Source organism: Sceloporus occidentalis, unplaced genomic scaffold (genome assembly GCF_023333645.1).
Source record: "Sceloporus occidentalis isolate IW3139 unplaced genomic scaffold, rSceOcc1.0.p SCAF_46, whole genome shotgun sequence".
NCBI classification, from domain to species: Eukaryota; Metazoa; Chordata; class Lepidosauria; order Squamata; family Phrynosomatidae; genus Sceloporus; species Sceloporus occidentalis.
This window is the reverse complement of record NW_028317026.1, coordinates 3,855,031-3,871,611: the sequence shown is the minus strand read 5'-3', so window position 1 is coordinate 3,871,611 and position 16,581 is coordinate 3,855,031. Positions and strand designations below refer to the sequence as shown.

General features: G+C 37.9%; 1 protein-coding gene across 1 annotated transcript in view; it reads right to left on the bottom strand.

Moving 5' to 3' along the window:
- LOC149289348 (uncharacterized) overlaps positions 1-16,581 on the bottom strand; it is a 100,126-nt gene that overhangs the window by 71,143 nt on the left and 12,402 nt on the right. The window contains exons 3-9 of the mRNA XM_089490737.1: positions 11,447-11,545; positions 10,985-11,083; positions 4,553-4,651; positions 3,370-3,555; positions 2,576-2,599; positions 966-1,064; positions 743-841 (exon numbers count right to left, since the gene is read on the bottom strand). Of these exons, the coding sequence (XP_089346863.1) occupies positions 743-841; positions 966-1,064; positions 2,576-2,599; positions 3,370-3,555; positions 4,553-4,651; positions 10,985-11,083; positions 11,447-11,545 (705 nt within the window). The remainder of the gene's footprint in view (positions 1-742; positions 842-965; positions 1,065-2,575; positions 2,600-3,369; positions 3,556-4,552; positions 4,652-10,984; positions 11,084-11,446; positions 11,546-16,581) is intronic.

Below are 16,581 nucleotides of genomic sequence, written 5' to 3'. Positions count from 1 at the left end.
AGTCGCGAGGATGCCCATTGCAATAGTACCATATGTCTCCAAAGAGCTACTTTATGCAAACACAAACATTTTTGGAACACTGCCAACAAAACCATAATCTTTATCAAGACTCTGCTTTCCTATCCTATTATTTATTTGTTGTGTAGTGCCATCATATTCCCAGCACTGTTCAAAGACCTCCATGACTTGATCAAGTCTTTGTAGAGTAAACATTATGGAAGAAAAGTTAGTTAGTAGTAAAAGTTTTTTATGGTATTTTGTAGAGCAGGGTCGGTTTTCCAACAGGCACATCAAAGACTGGCTGGCAGCTTTCGGTCTGGAGGGCAAGACAATTAATACAGTGGGAACTGGGAAATACCACAGCATAATGGACCAGAAACATATTTACCATACAGAATAGCCCATCAACTTTAATATGAAGAGGGGTGTGGGCAGGGTAGAAATCCTAAGCAAGGGACTTGCTGTAGATTGGGGTGGCTGGAGTTTCATGTCAAAAAGGTGCTACCCCACGTTCATCTAATCAGAGCAGAACAGGGGGTAATTGCAGCCCTGGCCTTGATTCGCAGGAAGCATTTGATGTAATGACAGCCACATCAGCTAGATAGCTGTTGACCACCATGCTACAGACTAAAAGATTGAAAAAAGGCTCAACTGAATTTAAAACATGACATTTAAACTCTTTACAGCTTTGCAAATCCAATAAACAATGGCTTTCACATACACATGTTTACTGACATCTTACCCTGGTCTTGGCATCAATTTGCCCTCCCCGATCCAGCAGCAGCTTCACCATATTTGTGTTCCCCCTTTTAGAAGCCACATGGAGAGGAGTGATTCCATTCTGTGCCAACACAAAACACAGTTAATGGCCGTGGCCTTCTTCAAACACATACAGTACTTAATGTGTCCTAACTAAGAGATACTATAAGAGAGACTATAAGACTACCACACACAATTTTCCTTACCCTAGCTGTGAAGTCCACGGCTGCTCCTCTGTTGAGTAATAATGTGGCCACATTTACGTTCCCATAGTGGGCAGCTATGTGTAAGGGCGTAAAACCACTCTGTAGAAATGAAAAAAGAGATACACACTGCATGTGAGAGGTGACTGTCCCCAATTCCTAGCAGCATAATAAGCCACATGGAAAAACGAAGGAGAATGTTAAGGAGGATTCAGCCAAATTAAATTTAAGAAGAATGAATTAATATAAGCAAAGGTTTGTGTTTACTCCTTAAAAAAGAAACAAGGAAACAAAATGATACGGCTCTCACAAATAAGTAAGTAAACCTCAATAAATGAAGACGTGTCTGGTAACTGTTACACCTTCAAGAAGTTCAATGAGACCTTTGATTGTATACTTGACACCTGATTTGTTATTGAAGGAACATTTCAGACACTAAAGACTACATTCATCAACAAGTGGTCATGCCGTTGAATAAATGTACCACTTCTCAATCTTTCGAGGGACTAACATACCAGACAAAAAAAAAGGTTTATTAATATTTCAGTGTTTGAATATACCAGTAAATCAAAAGACATGGGGCAATGATCTGGGCAGCAGGGAAGCGTCCATTCCTGTGCTTTTCCTTACAGTTGTTGAGCGCATTGCTGATGTCAGCTCTGCCATTGTTTGAATCTGCAGTTTCGCTGTTTGTAAGCGTAGGCTACGGCTTTGAAAGGCTGGGAGTGCATCAGACTTCTGATCCGCCAGTTTCTCTCTGCAATGCAGCATCAGAACTACACTGCGTCTGTCTTAAAGGTCCTCCTTACTAAAGCAAGTCTATGCATTTGCCTGTGCAAATACATGGAACGAGAGAAACCCTAAATGCACGGCGCAGCAGAACAGGTTGAATATCATGATACACACACACGTATGTCTTACAGATAAGATCCACAGAGGTAAGAGTAAGGTAATACCGATTGCTTTATCAATCTCTATAAGAGTAAGGTGATACCTATTAGGACAGTACAAATTATGAGTATATTATATGTACTGCCTATTTATCAGGCAAGTATGTGCCTGATATACCAAAAATCTTTTTTTTGGGTACATATTGTACTTAAATTCCTCCTTGGCAAATGACTCACTAACATTTCTGTAGTTATTCGTCTTAAGCGACAGCAAAAGACAACCTTTCTACGTGGTAAGAGGTTGACTTATGCACTTTTTGGCAAAGGGGATGATACGTGGATGTGACCCACGTTGTCCTTCTTCAAATCTCCCCCTCTCGTTCATACACATGAAAGAGGCACAAGTCTCACTAGATTCTGCCATTTACTGTATATAACTCTTCAATAACATAATCAGCGGGTAATGCATCACTTATCTGCCAGACTTTAACGTTTTTTAAATAATTCCTACTTTAAAGAACTATTCCATCCTAGTGGTCATTGGAACATCCTTTTTCAGTATGTAATACTAAGGTCGCAAAAGCTTTACCAAACATTGTATTGACACGTAGAAACATTTTTTTTGAGGGCAAGCCAAAACAAAAATACTCAAACACAAAATAGCGGGATGTGGAAAAAGATGCATGCAACAGAACAATGATATAGAAAATGGTATGTAGATACCTCCGTCGTCCTATTCACCATCATCTGAGTAGCATAATTTGAAAAAAAGAGCACATATTAGTATGACTTAATTCAAAAGATCTTTTTGACTCAAATGACCTAGCGTGATAACTCAAGAGGTCTTTTAACCCAGCGAGAAAGGATACACCACATTTTTGTGGTGTTCTGGGAAGCATGGATACTTTTTCTGCATTTCTCTTGGTAGTAAATAGGCCCTTAAATATTGGGCAATATGTGGTTTCAATAGCTAACAGGACATGATATTGGAGAAGTAAGAAACCCTGTTAGCAGCCAGGACCAGAACAGCCTATAGTCAATGAATATAGAACTGTAGACATTATTCCCACTTGAGTGAAAAGCATCTTATCACTTCTTGGCACAGTTCCCCACAAATACTGCACTGCTAATAACATATATTAGGCATTTTGTAATTTCGTTGTTGGGCCCATATGGTTTTAACACCATGGATTACATGTATACACATATAACCCACAAGCAATTGATGCACACACAAATATTCCAGATCTTTAAACATGGAACCTGTAGTTGATTCAGTGACTATTATTCAAGTATTATTGAAGGACAATGTTGCCCCAAAAATTCTCCAGACCTCGTATTGCTAAGTAATCCTATGACTATACTCTCTGATTTACTATGGGGTTTGGTGGGTTGTCGCAGGCTCTCTATGGTTGTGCTGTATTCCTGGGGTCAGGCGATATCCTGAAAGCATTGCTGCCCCTATAAACTACAGTACTTTTAATCTGTATATGATGGCAGTTAATGTCTAAACGTACCTTTGACTGTACATCAGCATTATGGTCATTCTGCAGTAGGAGAGCAGCGGACTTAGTGTCATCCTTTCTGGCTGCGATGTGTAGAGCGGGTAGCCTGACCTTCCCCTTTGTGTCATTCTCCAGGAGGATCGCCACCACCTGATTGTGTCCTTGCTGTAGAGCCACAGCCAGCGGAGTGAAGCCATCCTACCAGTGGAAATAAGTATTTATTAAGCTCATCATACATAGCCGGCTCTATAGCCAGGTAGCTTTTGGAGTACAAATCCTATAGTGCCTTTAGTCAGGGTTTTACTACAATATACATTATTCCTGGGGTGAATTTAACTGACTTGTTTTGGAATAGACATGATCAGTCTTTGGCCACTGAGCAAAAAACATTTTTTTTTTCCCACAGGATGCATGTTTTAATTATTTTACTAATTATTTGGTTAGCTACTGGTCACATACTCTGCAGGTTGCTATTCTGATGTAATTAAATCAAGCAGACCATCAGACTTGAGCTGGCAAATTCCAATGAAATGCTGTCACTATCAAACAGTTTTGACAATCAGAATAAAATGTGATCGGTTCCGAGCCTGTCAGTTCATTTATCATTATTAGGATGTGTTCATTTTCTTTGAAAGGCCATCTGGAATAACACATTAAGCCATTTTATTCCGCTATGTACGATAACTAGGCATCCTTTCATTAAGCACCAGTTTAAATAGAAGAACAAAAATAATTCCAAAGTTTCATTATATTTAGGCCAGGCTTTTTCATGCAGTTATTAGGAGGCATAATTAAATGCATAGACAGAGCACATGTCATATAGAGTTTTATATGTGTAATTCTAGAACGTTATAAGTAATTTAATCTAGTTCTGGCAGTCAAATAATGTGAAGCAGTAATACAGATCTTATGGCAATAGTATGGAATATTTTCCTTATATTGCACTTCAAACACAGAGAACACAACATGTATCTTATAGAACGATCATTGGGTCAACATAGAAATTAGTCTAATGTAAGTAAAATTATGTTCATGCTACATCTGCTGTGCACACTCCCGCTTTCTGATTCCGACTGTATACCACGAATTACCACAAATGATTGAGTGGAGGGGGTAGTTATTTTTGTCACATTGAAATTAGCGTCATAAACCCAAACTAGGACGTCCTGCATTATCTTCAAGGTGACGCAAGTACCTCAGTGGCCGTGCTCTGATTGGCTCCATTTTCAAGGAGGTACTTGACAACTTCCATGTGATTCTCTTGAGAAGCCATGTACAGAGGAGTGAAACCATTCTGAAAAAAAATTGAACCAAAGTTATTTCAATTGTAAAAAAATATATATTAATTGATTCAACCAAGAAAAGCGATCATGCGTGTTCCTCGTAAAACCTATTCAGCACAGGGCTGCAAAGAGTTATAGGGTATATCGCCAGAAAATTTTTTTTTAAATAACCTTTTATTTCATACTTTTTGTGAGGATAAGGGTTGCAGATTGGTTTCTAAAGGTGCAATCTAATGCGCAGACTTTCTTCTGTTCCATTGTAAGCCTGCAGGCAAGACCAGAATAAGGGGGCCACTGTGTCAGCATACTATGTCCAAAATCTCACAATGACCAGCAATGAGGAGACAGGGATTTTAATATTCTAGCATCTTTTCACCTCTGATTTAACTCTTCCCTATATCCATTATAAGTAAAAATTAGTCCTTTCCGAAATGTAATTTATAGGCAAGAACTGCCTAGATTTTGTTTCTTTTTGTTAGCAATTGGTCAATGTAGAAAGGGGCATGTTATGCAATCAAATACATCAAGAAGTACGACAGAAACCTGCAATCATTTAGTAATTGAGCTAGCTTTAATAGTGTACACCTGCCCTTTAGATCCCCATGGCTGTGTTCAAACAGACTAAATTCTGCAAGGCAGGCAGACACGGTGATCAAGGCATTATTTAATACTTTCAACACTCACTGTGGATCGGGTTCTGTTGTCTTTATAGTCAAATGCAAGACCATCCCAAAGGTATTTTTATTATGGTTGTAATGTATCTAATAAGAATCTAGACCTTTCAAGTACTCATCTGAACAGTTCAGGGCTTAACTCTAAACAGTCTGCAATGAGTTATAATGCAGTAAGGTTTCATTAAAGCCCATGTCTTATGTATAGCAAGAACATCCCATGTTGGTACTCTGCGGCCTGGCAATGGGCTACTACATTATTTTGATTAACCTTCTAAAATGCAGAAGTAAACTGGTTCAAATCACTCTGCATCCGATGAGTTTATAAGGATTGTGATCTGTACTATAAATCCTGATTTATCTCCGGAGGAAGCCGGTTGTCCGGTGAAACGCGTTGAGAAAGAGAGGGATACACTGGGACGTTCCTACTGCTGGACGGTGGACTTTCCCTTTGCCTGGTTTTGTGATGATTATTTTCTACACACTTTCGCACATTTTTATTTGTTGTAAGTGCAATACTTTACCTTATCTGCTATATTGAGTGATCCTGTGCCATTGCTATATTTTTAAATTTTTCTAGTTATGAAGACTTGTTTTATGATGAGCTATTTTATGTCCTTGGAAATGTGAGTGCATTACCTATTTGTACTACTGATAAGCCTCTATTCCATATGAAGTGACACTATTTTCTGTCCAAAATATTTTTTTCCCCCTATATAGATGTGTCCTAGAACACTTTTTCTAGGACATGAGTAAAAAGTAAAACTATTATGTTGCACTTTAATGTGAATACATGCATTCATGTAGGAGGTTAGTAGCATATAAGCCTCATATAATTAGTTGTCACAATATACTTTTATATAGAATTAAAAGCACCAGTAAGGCATTTCTGTAAGCTTGTTCTGTTTATTTAGGTTTCCAAAAATTTAAATGGTACAAACTGAACCTGGCTTTAACAAGACTAAGCTATGTTTGTTTTTGGTTGTGAAAATGCATCACCTCTCAACCAGCTATTTGTTGGACAGTGGCCATCCATGTAATCCAAATCATATCACATAGACTCTTGAAAAAAATTGATTATTTATTTTAATTGATTTATATAGCACCATCATATTCCACAAGTAGTGCATCGCGTAACAAATTGGAGTTACTGAACCAAATGGTAAGCCAAGCACTCCATCAATAATTTATATGTGTTAATAAGAACTTAATTAATTAATGCTAATATAACATAATGGCATATTTCATGTGATTAACGCAAAATTGACTGGTGCGTTTACTTATGAATGACATCTACAGCTACTGAAATACCGAAGTCTGCACTTTCATTTTTTTAAAAGTTCTAAAAATGTGAAAAGCTTTATTATTTTTCAATTAACTATTGGTTTAGAGATCCACAAAACTTGTAATAAAAGGTAGATTTGAGGGTCTTTGGCTCCTGAGAAAATGGGGCGCTATGTCACAAGATTCCAACTAACCCCAGTGAGTTAAGCACTGTAGATGGGCTGCCTTGGTTGTTCAGATTATTTATTCCCTTTTGATGAGGGCTTTTTCTACAGATTTGACAAAGTGCGTCATTGGCCTCCTTAAGCACTGAAAATGTGCCCAAATGCCATGTTCAGAAAACATCATTAGTTTCATCTTGTTTCTAAGATGTTTCTTGTTCCTGCAAACAGAGTTCCTTTTGTGATAGCGCTTGCAATTTGTTTAATGTTGAGTGTTCCCTAGGAGTAAGTTTATGGACACATGGCATGCGTGGCATTCTGCAGCTGTGCTCACATTTAATGAAAAGTACTCCATGTCTTGCTATGTAGAGATGGAATTACCGTCAACTATGCACCTAGCAACATATACACAGAGGAGGAAGCAGACGATCTTCAAGAACCTGCGGTGGCAAGTAAAATATATAATTCCAAATAGATATTTCATTTGATCACAAAATCAACAACCACACATGACTGATCACATAATCAAGAGCAGTGGAAGATATGTACTAGGGCAAGTATGTTATTGTAATTGCACGTATGTTATCAGCCTTAAAAAATCTCCAAACACGTATATTCAAGTCAAGTACATATATTTTATCCCGTAATATACTATATTTGCTTTAATTGCACTTTGCTGAATATCAAATTAAAAGGAGAAGGAGTCTGGTGTTGTCACAATTGGTGTTGTTAAATAATGAATAATGATAATAATAACAATTCCAATAATAACAGAAATGCTGGTGCTATATATTCAGTGCAAGAATGAAATATTGGGGCTTTACAAATTAAAAAATAATAATATATATATATATATATATAGGGGTAAATACATCCTACCTGAGTTTAAATCGTGTTTTTATTTTCCATTAAACATAAAATAATGTGAGAACCATAGACCTGCACAGTGAGTAGCCTTACAGAGGAGAGGAGGTCCACACAGCAGCGAGGAAGAGATCAAATGATTATTATAAGGAAATATATTTTGTACTGTAGTAGTTACAAAGTTTTATAAGGTGCTAAATCTAGGACTGTGAATCAGTTCTTATCTAAAAAATATCTAGGTTATTTTCGCCGGTTGACAAACACATTTAAGTGTACTGTTCTTAACCCGTATTCATTTATCTAGGAGTCTAATTTATGAATCACACATCCCTTCCATATCTTCCATCATGTGTACTGTACAATGTCCTTTGATAAACTATAACGCCGTTGGCACTGTTCCACAATAATCCAAAGAAAATCCCCTGTGGGGAGGTTAGTCACCACTGTATGAAAAAGTCTCCACTGCTAAATAACTGGTGGCCATGATCATGTTTTATTTTAAACCACAAATCCAGCAATGACAGCAATTTTAATCCTGCTCATGCTTCAACCCAGATATTTCGGAAACTCTGGCAGCGTGCGTTTGTGAAAGCGTAAATGATCTATGGAGCGGCTCTGGAGGGAAAGGGATTTCCAGATCTTCATCTGAATATAAAACGCCAGTAAGATGAATCCCTCTCCTGCTGAGACTCTCTGCAAGAATCACTGCATTTCTAAAGTTACCAAAGAACTGACATATGATGCCGAGCATTGTGTATCTGTGCACTTAACAGTGACAGCATGTCTAATATGTATATTAATAAAAAAATAACACAAGAACAAAACAAAATAAATGGAACTGCTAATACGCTCTACATTTTATTGAGGATTGCAATTGCCATCATCCTCATCAGCCACAGATTGAGTAAGGATAAATGGTGTTATTTGTTGTGTTCTTCTAACCATTTTTCGATGCCTTTGACCCTCCTCAAACCCTCAAGTCTCGCAATGCAGAGGCACTGGCATGATTCTATGTCATTCTGTTATTGTCAATCTCAGTTCTATCATCTTCAACCATAAACTTCCCCCTGTCTTCAACTGTGGCCTGTGGAATGCCTGCTCTGTATGCAACAAAACATCTTTTGAATCCGCTCATTCCTCACCCAAGAATCCACAAAAACTCTGGTTCATTCCCTTATCATTTCCCATCTTGACTATTGCAAAACTCTTCTGGTTGGCATTCCACTCAACTCAAGAGTCTCAACTATCTTCCCTGCAGTCTATACTAAATGCTGCTGCTAGGCTTATCTTCCTTGCACACCGCTCTTCTTCTGCTTCCCCACTCTGTGAAATCCTCCACTGGCTCCCAATTACCTTTTAATTAAATTTAAAATCCTGGTACAAACATGTAAGGCCCTCCATAACACTGCTCCTCCATAGATTTCTGCACTCATAAACAAATACTCTCCTACTCGATCCTTACATTCTTCCCATGGGCTAAGGCTCTCCTCCTCACTTATCATCTCTTCCTTTTCCCGTCTACAAGATTTCACTCGTGGTGCTCCATATCTCTGGAATCTACTTCCACCGAACCTTCAGCATTCACCCTCCCTCCAAACATTCAAGAAACATCTCAAATCCCACTTCTTCAGAGAAGCATACTATTTTAGTTGCTAGAAAGTCCCTGTCACTGATACAACCACCACACTACCTCTCACCTTTCTCTGGTATCACTATTACCATTTATGCAAGTTCTTTTCTGTAGCTAACACGGTCGCATATCTTCATTTTAGGTATATAAACTAGAACGTTATTTAGGACCTTGCTTTATAAGAGGAATAAAACTGAATGGTGGCTTTCGACCAACAAATCACCACATCCAATCTTCTCCACCTTTTTCATTTCATAAGTCCTACCAGAGGCCCTAGACTAATAGAGACCTTTAATTATGGCTAGAATTGCATATTTGTGATTTGATCATACACTAAAAAAAGTTAAAAACATACAGAACCTAGACAGTGTTGCTCTCTTCTAAACAACTGGCACCAGACTTGGCCTTCAAATGAGCTGATCTTGCCAGAAGTTCTCTAGTAATCAAATAGCACTGTGCATGAATGAATGTTATCCATTATTTTAGAAGCTTATTGCACTTGTGGCCCCTAAGGACTTTTTTTTCTAGACAGTAAAATATGTCAGATTTAATACAATGGTTTGTGGCCCATAGACATAGACTGAGTGTTGTCTGACTATATAAGATTAATTCGGGTTTTGAGTTCTTCGCTAATGTATGCTAGCTGAACCCATGCTTCTCTAACTGCAGGGGAAATGTAACTTATACACCTTTCCACAGAGTAAACATGCCATTTACTATAAGCTTTGTGAGAACAGTAAGAAAACACAGAATTTTCTGCCGACGGCATATCATGTCTGATACTGATATGTCACAGTTGTGAGAGGTATCATATTGAGCTCCTGTTCGGGACATTTACTGTAATAGATTCACTTTACAAAGGTCATTTAGTATTTTAAAATATTAAAGCCTACAAACACATAGAATCTGGAACAATATGATGGCACAGAATCTCACATACACTATACAATTGCCAAGGGCATGTACTACATCATACACACATAATTATTATTATTAAGCGTATTAAATTGGTCTCTGCTGGACATTGTCACCTGAAACAAATATCCATGTTAATCAATATAAAACAGAAAAACATGAAGATAAACTATTTATGAGGTTCAACAGTTTTTAAAATACATTTTAGGAGCTGTAGTATTCATTATGCAAAGAGTATTTAAGAAAAGAGTTATTAAAATGTTTTTAAGAATAAATTATTTTTTTTCCATATGAAAAGACGCATTAAGCCCCCCTTCCTTTAAACCAAGATTCAGCATTAAATACAGAGCTGTATACAGCAATGTAGGTTAGCGTTGTCAAGGCGTCAAGGTGGTTGTGACTGAGCCATTCTATTGGTTCCACAGGCAGTATGATAAGTGGTCCAGGTGTTAGAATACGACTAGTATGCCGCTATGTGAAAACATAACTAGAAAAAGCACAAAAACAGCAAAATATTTTTGAAAATGTATTTTAATCTGATACTAGTATAAAAAAAATTCCTTTTTATAAATAATTTTTACAAAATATTACATTTTCTTAAAAAATAAATCATACTAAACTGTAAACTGAAATAACCTGCAAGTACCCCTCAACTATTTCTGAAATAATTTGCAACAAAAAATATATGCTGAAAAGGCAGCTTTCTGATTAGATATATCTAACAAAAATATTTAATGCAAAGTGCTTAGAGGTCTGTGCTTCAAACAGGTGTAAACACAGTTTGTATATATCAGTAAAATGAATTATACTTTTTCTTACCTGAGACTGTGCATTTATATTGGCTCCTTCCTTAACAAGTGTCTTCACAACTTCGGTCTGGCCAGCAAGTGATGCAATATGCAGAGCTGTGTTTCCTTTCTGCAACACAAGCAGTACTACAGATATAGTGAAATGTAATTTGTGACGGTAATTGTCCGGTTCGGGACAGATGCAGAATCGAAGTTTGTGAGCATTGACATGAGAAAGAATGTTCTCAAGCAGTCCCCAGGTGAGCACAATAAGCCTCGTGCATAGGTATGGAATGAGGGAATAATGTTTTTGAACACCATGTGTGTGGCCATAGTTTGCAAAAATAGCATGATACTTGATATAATTAGATAAATAACAGAAGTTTAGGGCTTAAATCAGTGACCAACGATGTGTTAGTAGTACGACTGCACCAGCCATACATAGTGCAGATGATCAGTGAGAATGTCAGCTAACAGCATATGAAGTAAGTACCTTGGTTGATGAATCCACTGAAGAGCCTCTTTCCAGCAGTTCATGCACAAGATCAATGTGTCCCTCTTTGGCAGCGAGGTGCAAAGCATTGAGTCCATTCTGAAACATAAGCAAGGGATGAAATTAAGCAGGATTATGTAGCCTTGCAGGCAGAGCCCTCGCAAGTCCACCATCCTTGCTAGGAACCTTGTATTAAGCTGCCATAAGGCTAGATGGCAAGCTCATGGGAAGTGTCCTCAACTCTTGTTTTTGTTATGTACTGGTTAAACACACCATATTTAAATTGTACAGAGATTCGGAATATGTTAGAACGTAAAAAAAAGGTTAATAATAAGAAGAAGAAATAGTAACTTGGATACATTATTTCAACTGCAAGAGCAAGTCAACAGGGCAATTTTTAGCTGCTCCTCAAGCCCTGGATTTATTCCTATGTTAATATATTCATTCAGTGAGTTCAAGCCAAGTAGCATTCCACTTCGTATAAAGGACACTGGAAGGTTGTGCTATTAATATATCATTTGAATGCACAATACAAGTTATTTCTTTGTATTTATGACCTTTGAAGTATTCTTTCATTTTATTGATATAATGTTAATATCGATATGCATTAGAAACATTTGGACATTTAGCATATGATTTCACAAGATTCAAAGAGAATGAATATTTTTTTTGGTACTATATGTTTTTGTTGGATCTCCATGTAGGTGCAAACATACACATTACAGGTTCTTTCATAGTTAAACAGGATCAAAAGAACATAGCTTTCAAATTAAAAGTGAGTCCCCATGATTAACTATCTAGTGACCATTACTATCTCTTGGCACAATCTGTTTGAAAGGAAAGATCCCTTCCTTGTGAGTATTATACATCCAATAATTTGTAAAACAACATAATGTAGCCAAATAACATAATACAAGAAAATTAGGAAAACATAAATGGATAATAAAGAACCATTTTTAATGGTTACTCTGTCCAAAGTAGCACAGAGTAATATAAAATATGCCAATTCCCATGGAGCCCATATTTTTTTTTCAAGCGTTGGTAAAATATAGGTTATCGAATGTGTCGAAAGGTCAGTACCAGCTTGGAGGAGAACATTTTCCCGATTCCTATTTATTGCTACCTTAACTCATATAAAAAGAAAACCTTAGAATTTCTAATTTGGTGTGGAGATATGCAAGGAGTGCATGTAAAAATGGCAAAGCTAGGTTAAAACATTTGAAGACCTCTATCAATTCTTTTAGATTCACCAAATGTATGTGAACGACCTTCATGATGCTGTCGCAAGCCTGTCTCCCCTTTACAAACCACACTAGATCATTACAGGTCGATGCAGGGAGAAGGTTCGATAGCCTAGCAGCTAGGATTTTGGCATATATTTTTAAGTCCCTATTTAGGAAGGAGATGGGTCTATAGCTGGCATCATGATTCGCTTTCTTACCAGCCTTTGGGGTGGTAACTTTATTTGCTGTCATCATCTCTGGAGGGAGACGTCACATTTGAAGCCGAGACTGAATAATCTTGTTAAGTGTGGGACGCAAGTCTATTTCCCTTACTGTTTTAACCTATACCACTTTTGCTGGAAAGCCGTTCCACTTATTACCTACCATCTCAGCTACCAACTAGTTGAGGGTCATGGGAGCTACAGTTTAGTCCAGTATTAAGACTTACAGATCCAAGTGAATATATGTTTCTGTTAGAAAGCTAAAGTCAAAGTAATTTTACAATAAGAATAATTTAAAAGCTTGGTTACCAGACAACATGAATGTTCTGTGCCCAGTCCTCGTTGCACTGTGTTAAATGAAAAATAGCAAGGTCTTAATTTCGGATCAATTGGAAACACCTTTGGTGTCCTCTACTATCCACCCACCCCTTGCTTTCTTTAAAAGTTTCCCCTGGCCGCTTAACTCTTCCCACACTCCCACATTGAGTCCCCCACTGGGCCATCATCGTTCTGCATGTAGGGAATGGAGGGGGAAGATGATAAATTGTCCCATGATTACACATAAACAATAAGACTCTTCTTACATTACATAATATTTGATATTGAATTTCCCTGTATGCTTCTGAACAGGCTAAATGATTATTTCTGCCACATAAACGGTCTGATTCAATGACCTGACTAAACCTTAATTGGCCTCAATTTTATAAAAAAACAAAAACAAAAAAACACCGTAAGCTATTTAATGGCCCGACTGAACCTCAGAATGATTGTACACTCGAAGGTATGAACGCACAAAAAATGTTACATTGAAACCATTGCAAACCCTTCAGTTAAACATATTCAATGAGGTGCGCCAGTTTGTAGGAGAATATAAAATGGATGCAATTTTGCCCTTATATTTCAGACCATAAAACCTTTCGTCAAACCCCTCCTAAACCTGACCAAACTAAATGTACACACCGTCCAAAAACCAAATAAACACACTGTACATGCTCAATCAAGCTAAAATAAACCTTAGCAAGGATGTTAAACCCTCTTAATGCTGACACAGTAACTGTTTCAAGTTCTGTTAAAAGTAGACTTCAATCAACAATACTCGTAAGAGACACATGTTTCTAATTTGAGTTGGCTGAGATCCCAGAATATTATTGACTGTGCTATAACTCAATAATTGGGCTCTCGGCAGTAGTCCGGGATCTCAGTCAACGCAACATGTGTCAGTGAGTCACATCAGATGTCAACCGTCTGCCTCTTTCTCTCTATTTTACATTTGGTCTCACCGGTGGTGAAGTGGTTTTGCCGTTCACATATTGTGGTGTGATTAAGTTATACGGTTGTTTACCGCTTGCATTCATTTTAGCTGACGATGCTTGTTTATTATCTTTTAGTCAGGAGCATATATAAATTCAGAACAAACCTTCTGTATTTTCCTATGACAAAATCTAGTGAGGAGCATTGATTAATGCTCGATATTCTGGAACGGAACCCCTGGTCATCCTAGGAGGAGTGCACACGGGTAATGCTGCTGGTCCAACTAATACGGAATAAGTGGCTTTATATTTTGGGACAAATTAAGAGGGCACCAAGTACCTACTTATCTCGTTATTGAAAGACATATATGCTTATTTTATTAGGGCTACACATCCTTCCTCTCATTTTTAATGTTAGCTGGATAAAGATTATCACACAGGCAATTGAGATGACATAGTATCTAAACCCTGGGGTCTAACACAGACTTGGTGTGTAGGTTAGGACATTTTTTTCACATCAGGGGTTCCACTAATCAATATAGAAAACATTCTTTGTTAACTATCTTCTGCATAAACAAGATATTACAAAAACACAACAAATAATTGCCTACAATTCCATTAAAGCGGTTGAAAGCACTGAACATACTTTAAGACAGTGAAAGCACCATTAATGTCATTACTCAGTGCGCCTTTGTCTGCCCCCACAGGCTCAAAATAGCACTTAATGAATGAACATTATTAGCAGCTGTACTAAATTTTACTTGACATTTTTGTTCTGTGTACAAAAGTACTTAAAATTGTATTTTACTAAATTGGGAGTTACAGCAGCATGATACATTGTACCTTCTATCATTAAGTAGTCAGTATTCATTCACTTGGGGATTGATTTTTCCAAACCCAGAAACTCTCCAAAGTCTTATTGGGTTAAGAGGGCTCAGATGGTTAACAAAAAATATATTTTTTTCATCCCCTAGTAAATTCAGCCAGATATCAGATATTAACATACTGGTACCCAGCTACAGACATAATTAGAAAATTTTGCCTAAAAAGAGAATGATACCAAAACGATGTTTCAGTTTCTTAAATGAACAGTCATGTCAAAATTGTGAAATACAAAGTGGACAAAAGCTCAACATAATATTTCCATCAAATAATCTCAAAGTATAAAAATAAGTAATTTGGACATAAATATATATATATATGACAAAAGACATGGGCGTAGGAACCCCTAAAAATCATGGGGGGACAGCATTTTCCCCCATCAGATCCCCACTTTCTCACACTATCTACCCCCCTCCCTACTCTCCCTTCTCACACTATCTACCCTCTCCCTACCCCCCCTTCTCACTAGCTACCCTCTCCCTACCCTCCCTTCTCACTAGCTACCCTCTCCCTTTCGCCCCCTTCTCACTAGCTACCCTCTCCCTACCACCCCCTTCACATTAGCTACCCTCTCCCTACCCCCCTTCTCACTAGCTACCCTCTCCCTACCCCCCCTTCTCACTGTCTACCCCAGGGGTGTCCAAGTTTTTTCTGCAGTGGGCCACTTCATCAGAATTGTATACGTGCGTGGGCTGCACTCATTTTTTACTGTGAGAAAATATGGCCTTTAATAAAATATGCAGATTAAAATAAAGTAAATTACACAAAACCTTTACTTTTCCTCTCACTGATTTCTGGGCCTAGAAAGTTTTGTGACTACAAATTCAGGACTCAGGATAATAAAAAATGAAATAGTTCTATTTATTCTAGGGATACACCGAAATGAAAATTCTGGACCAAAACATTCACGGTTCACTAAGCCAAAACCGAAAATGACCCCCCACCTTTAAAAATAATAATAAAAACTCACATTTTTAATAAAAGTAGGTAACACACCACAATTGGACAAAAAAAATTAGCAATATGAATTGGCATGATAGGAGTGTGATTGCTAACAGCAATCACACTCTTATCATACCCAGGCAGCCAGTACATGCTGGTACAGGGTGGCTGTAAGTGATGTGCAGACCCCATACTGCTGGCAGCATCAATACACAAGGGGGGCAGCTAGCTATGTTTCAGCATGTACTGGCTGACTTGGCATGATAGGAGTGTGATTGCTAACAGCAATCACAGCACCATCATGCCTAGGTTCCAGCACTTACACATCCAACCAGTAAATGCTGTAACCTAGGCATGATGGGACTGTGATTGCTGTTAGCAATCACACTCCTATCATGCCAAGACACCCAGTACATGCTGGTACAGGGTGGCTGTAAGTGATGTGCAGAGCCCATACTGCTGGCAGCATCAATACACAAGGGGGGCAGCTAGCTAGGTTTCAGCATGTACTGGCTGACTTGGCATGATAGGAGAGTGATTGCTAACAGCAATCACAGTCCCATCATGCCTAGGTTCCAGCACTTACACATCCAACCAGTAAATGCTGTAACCTAGGC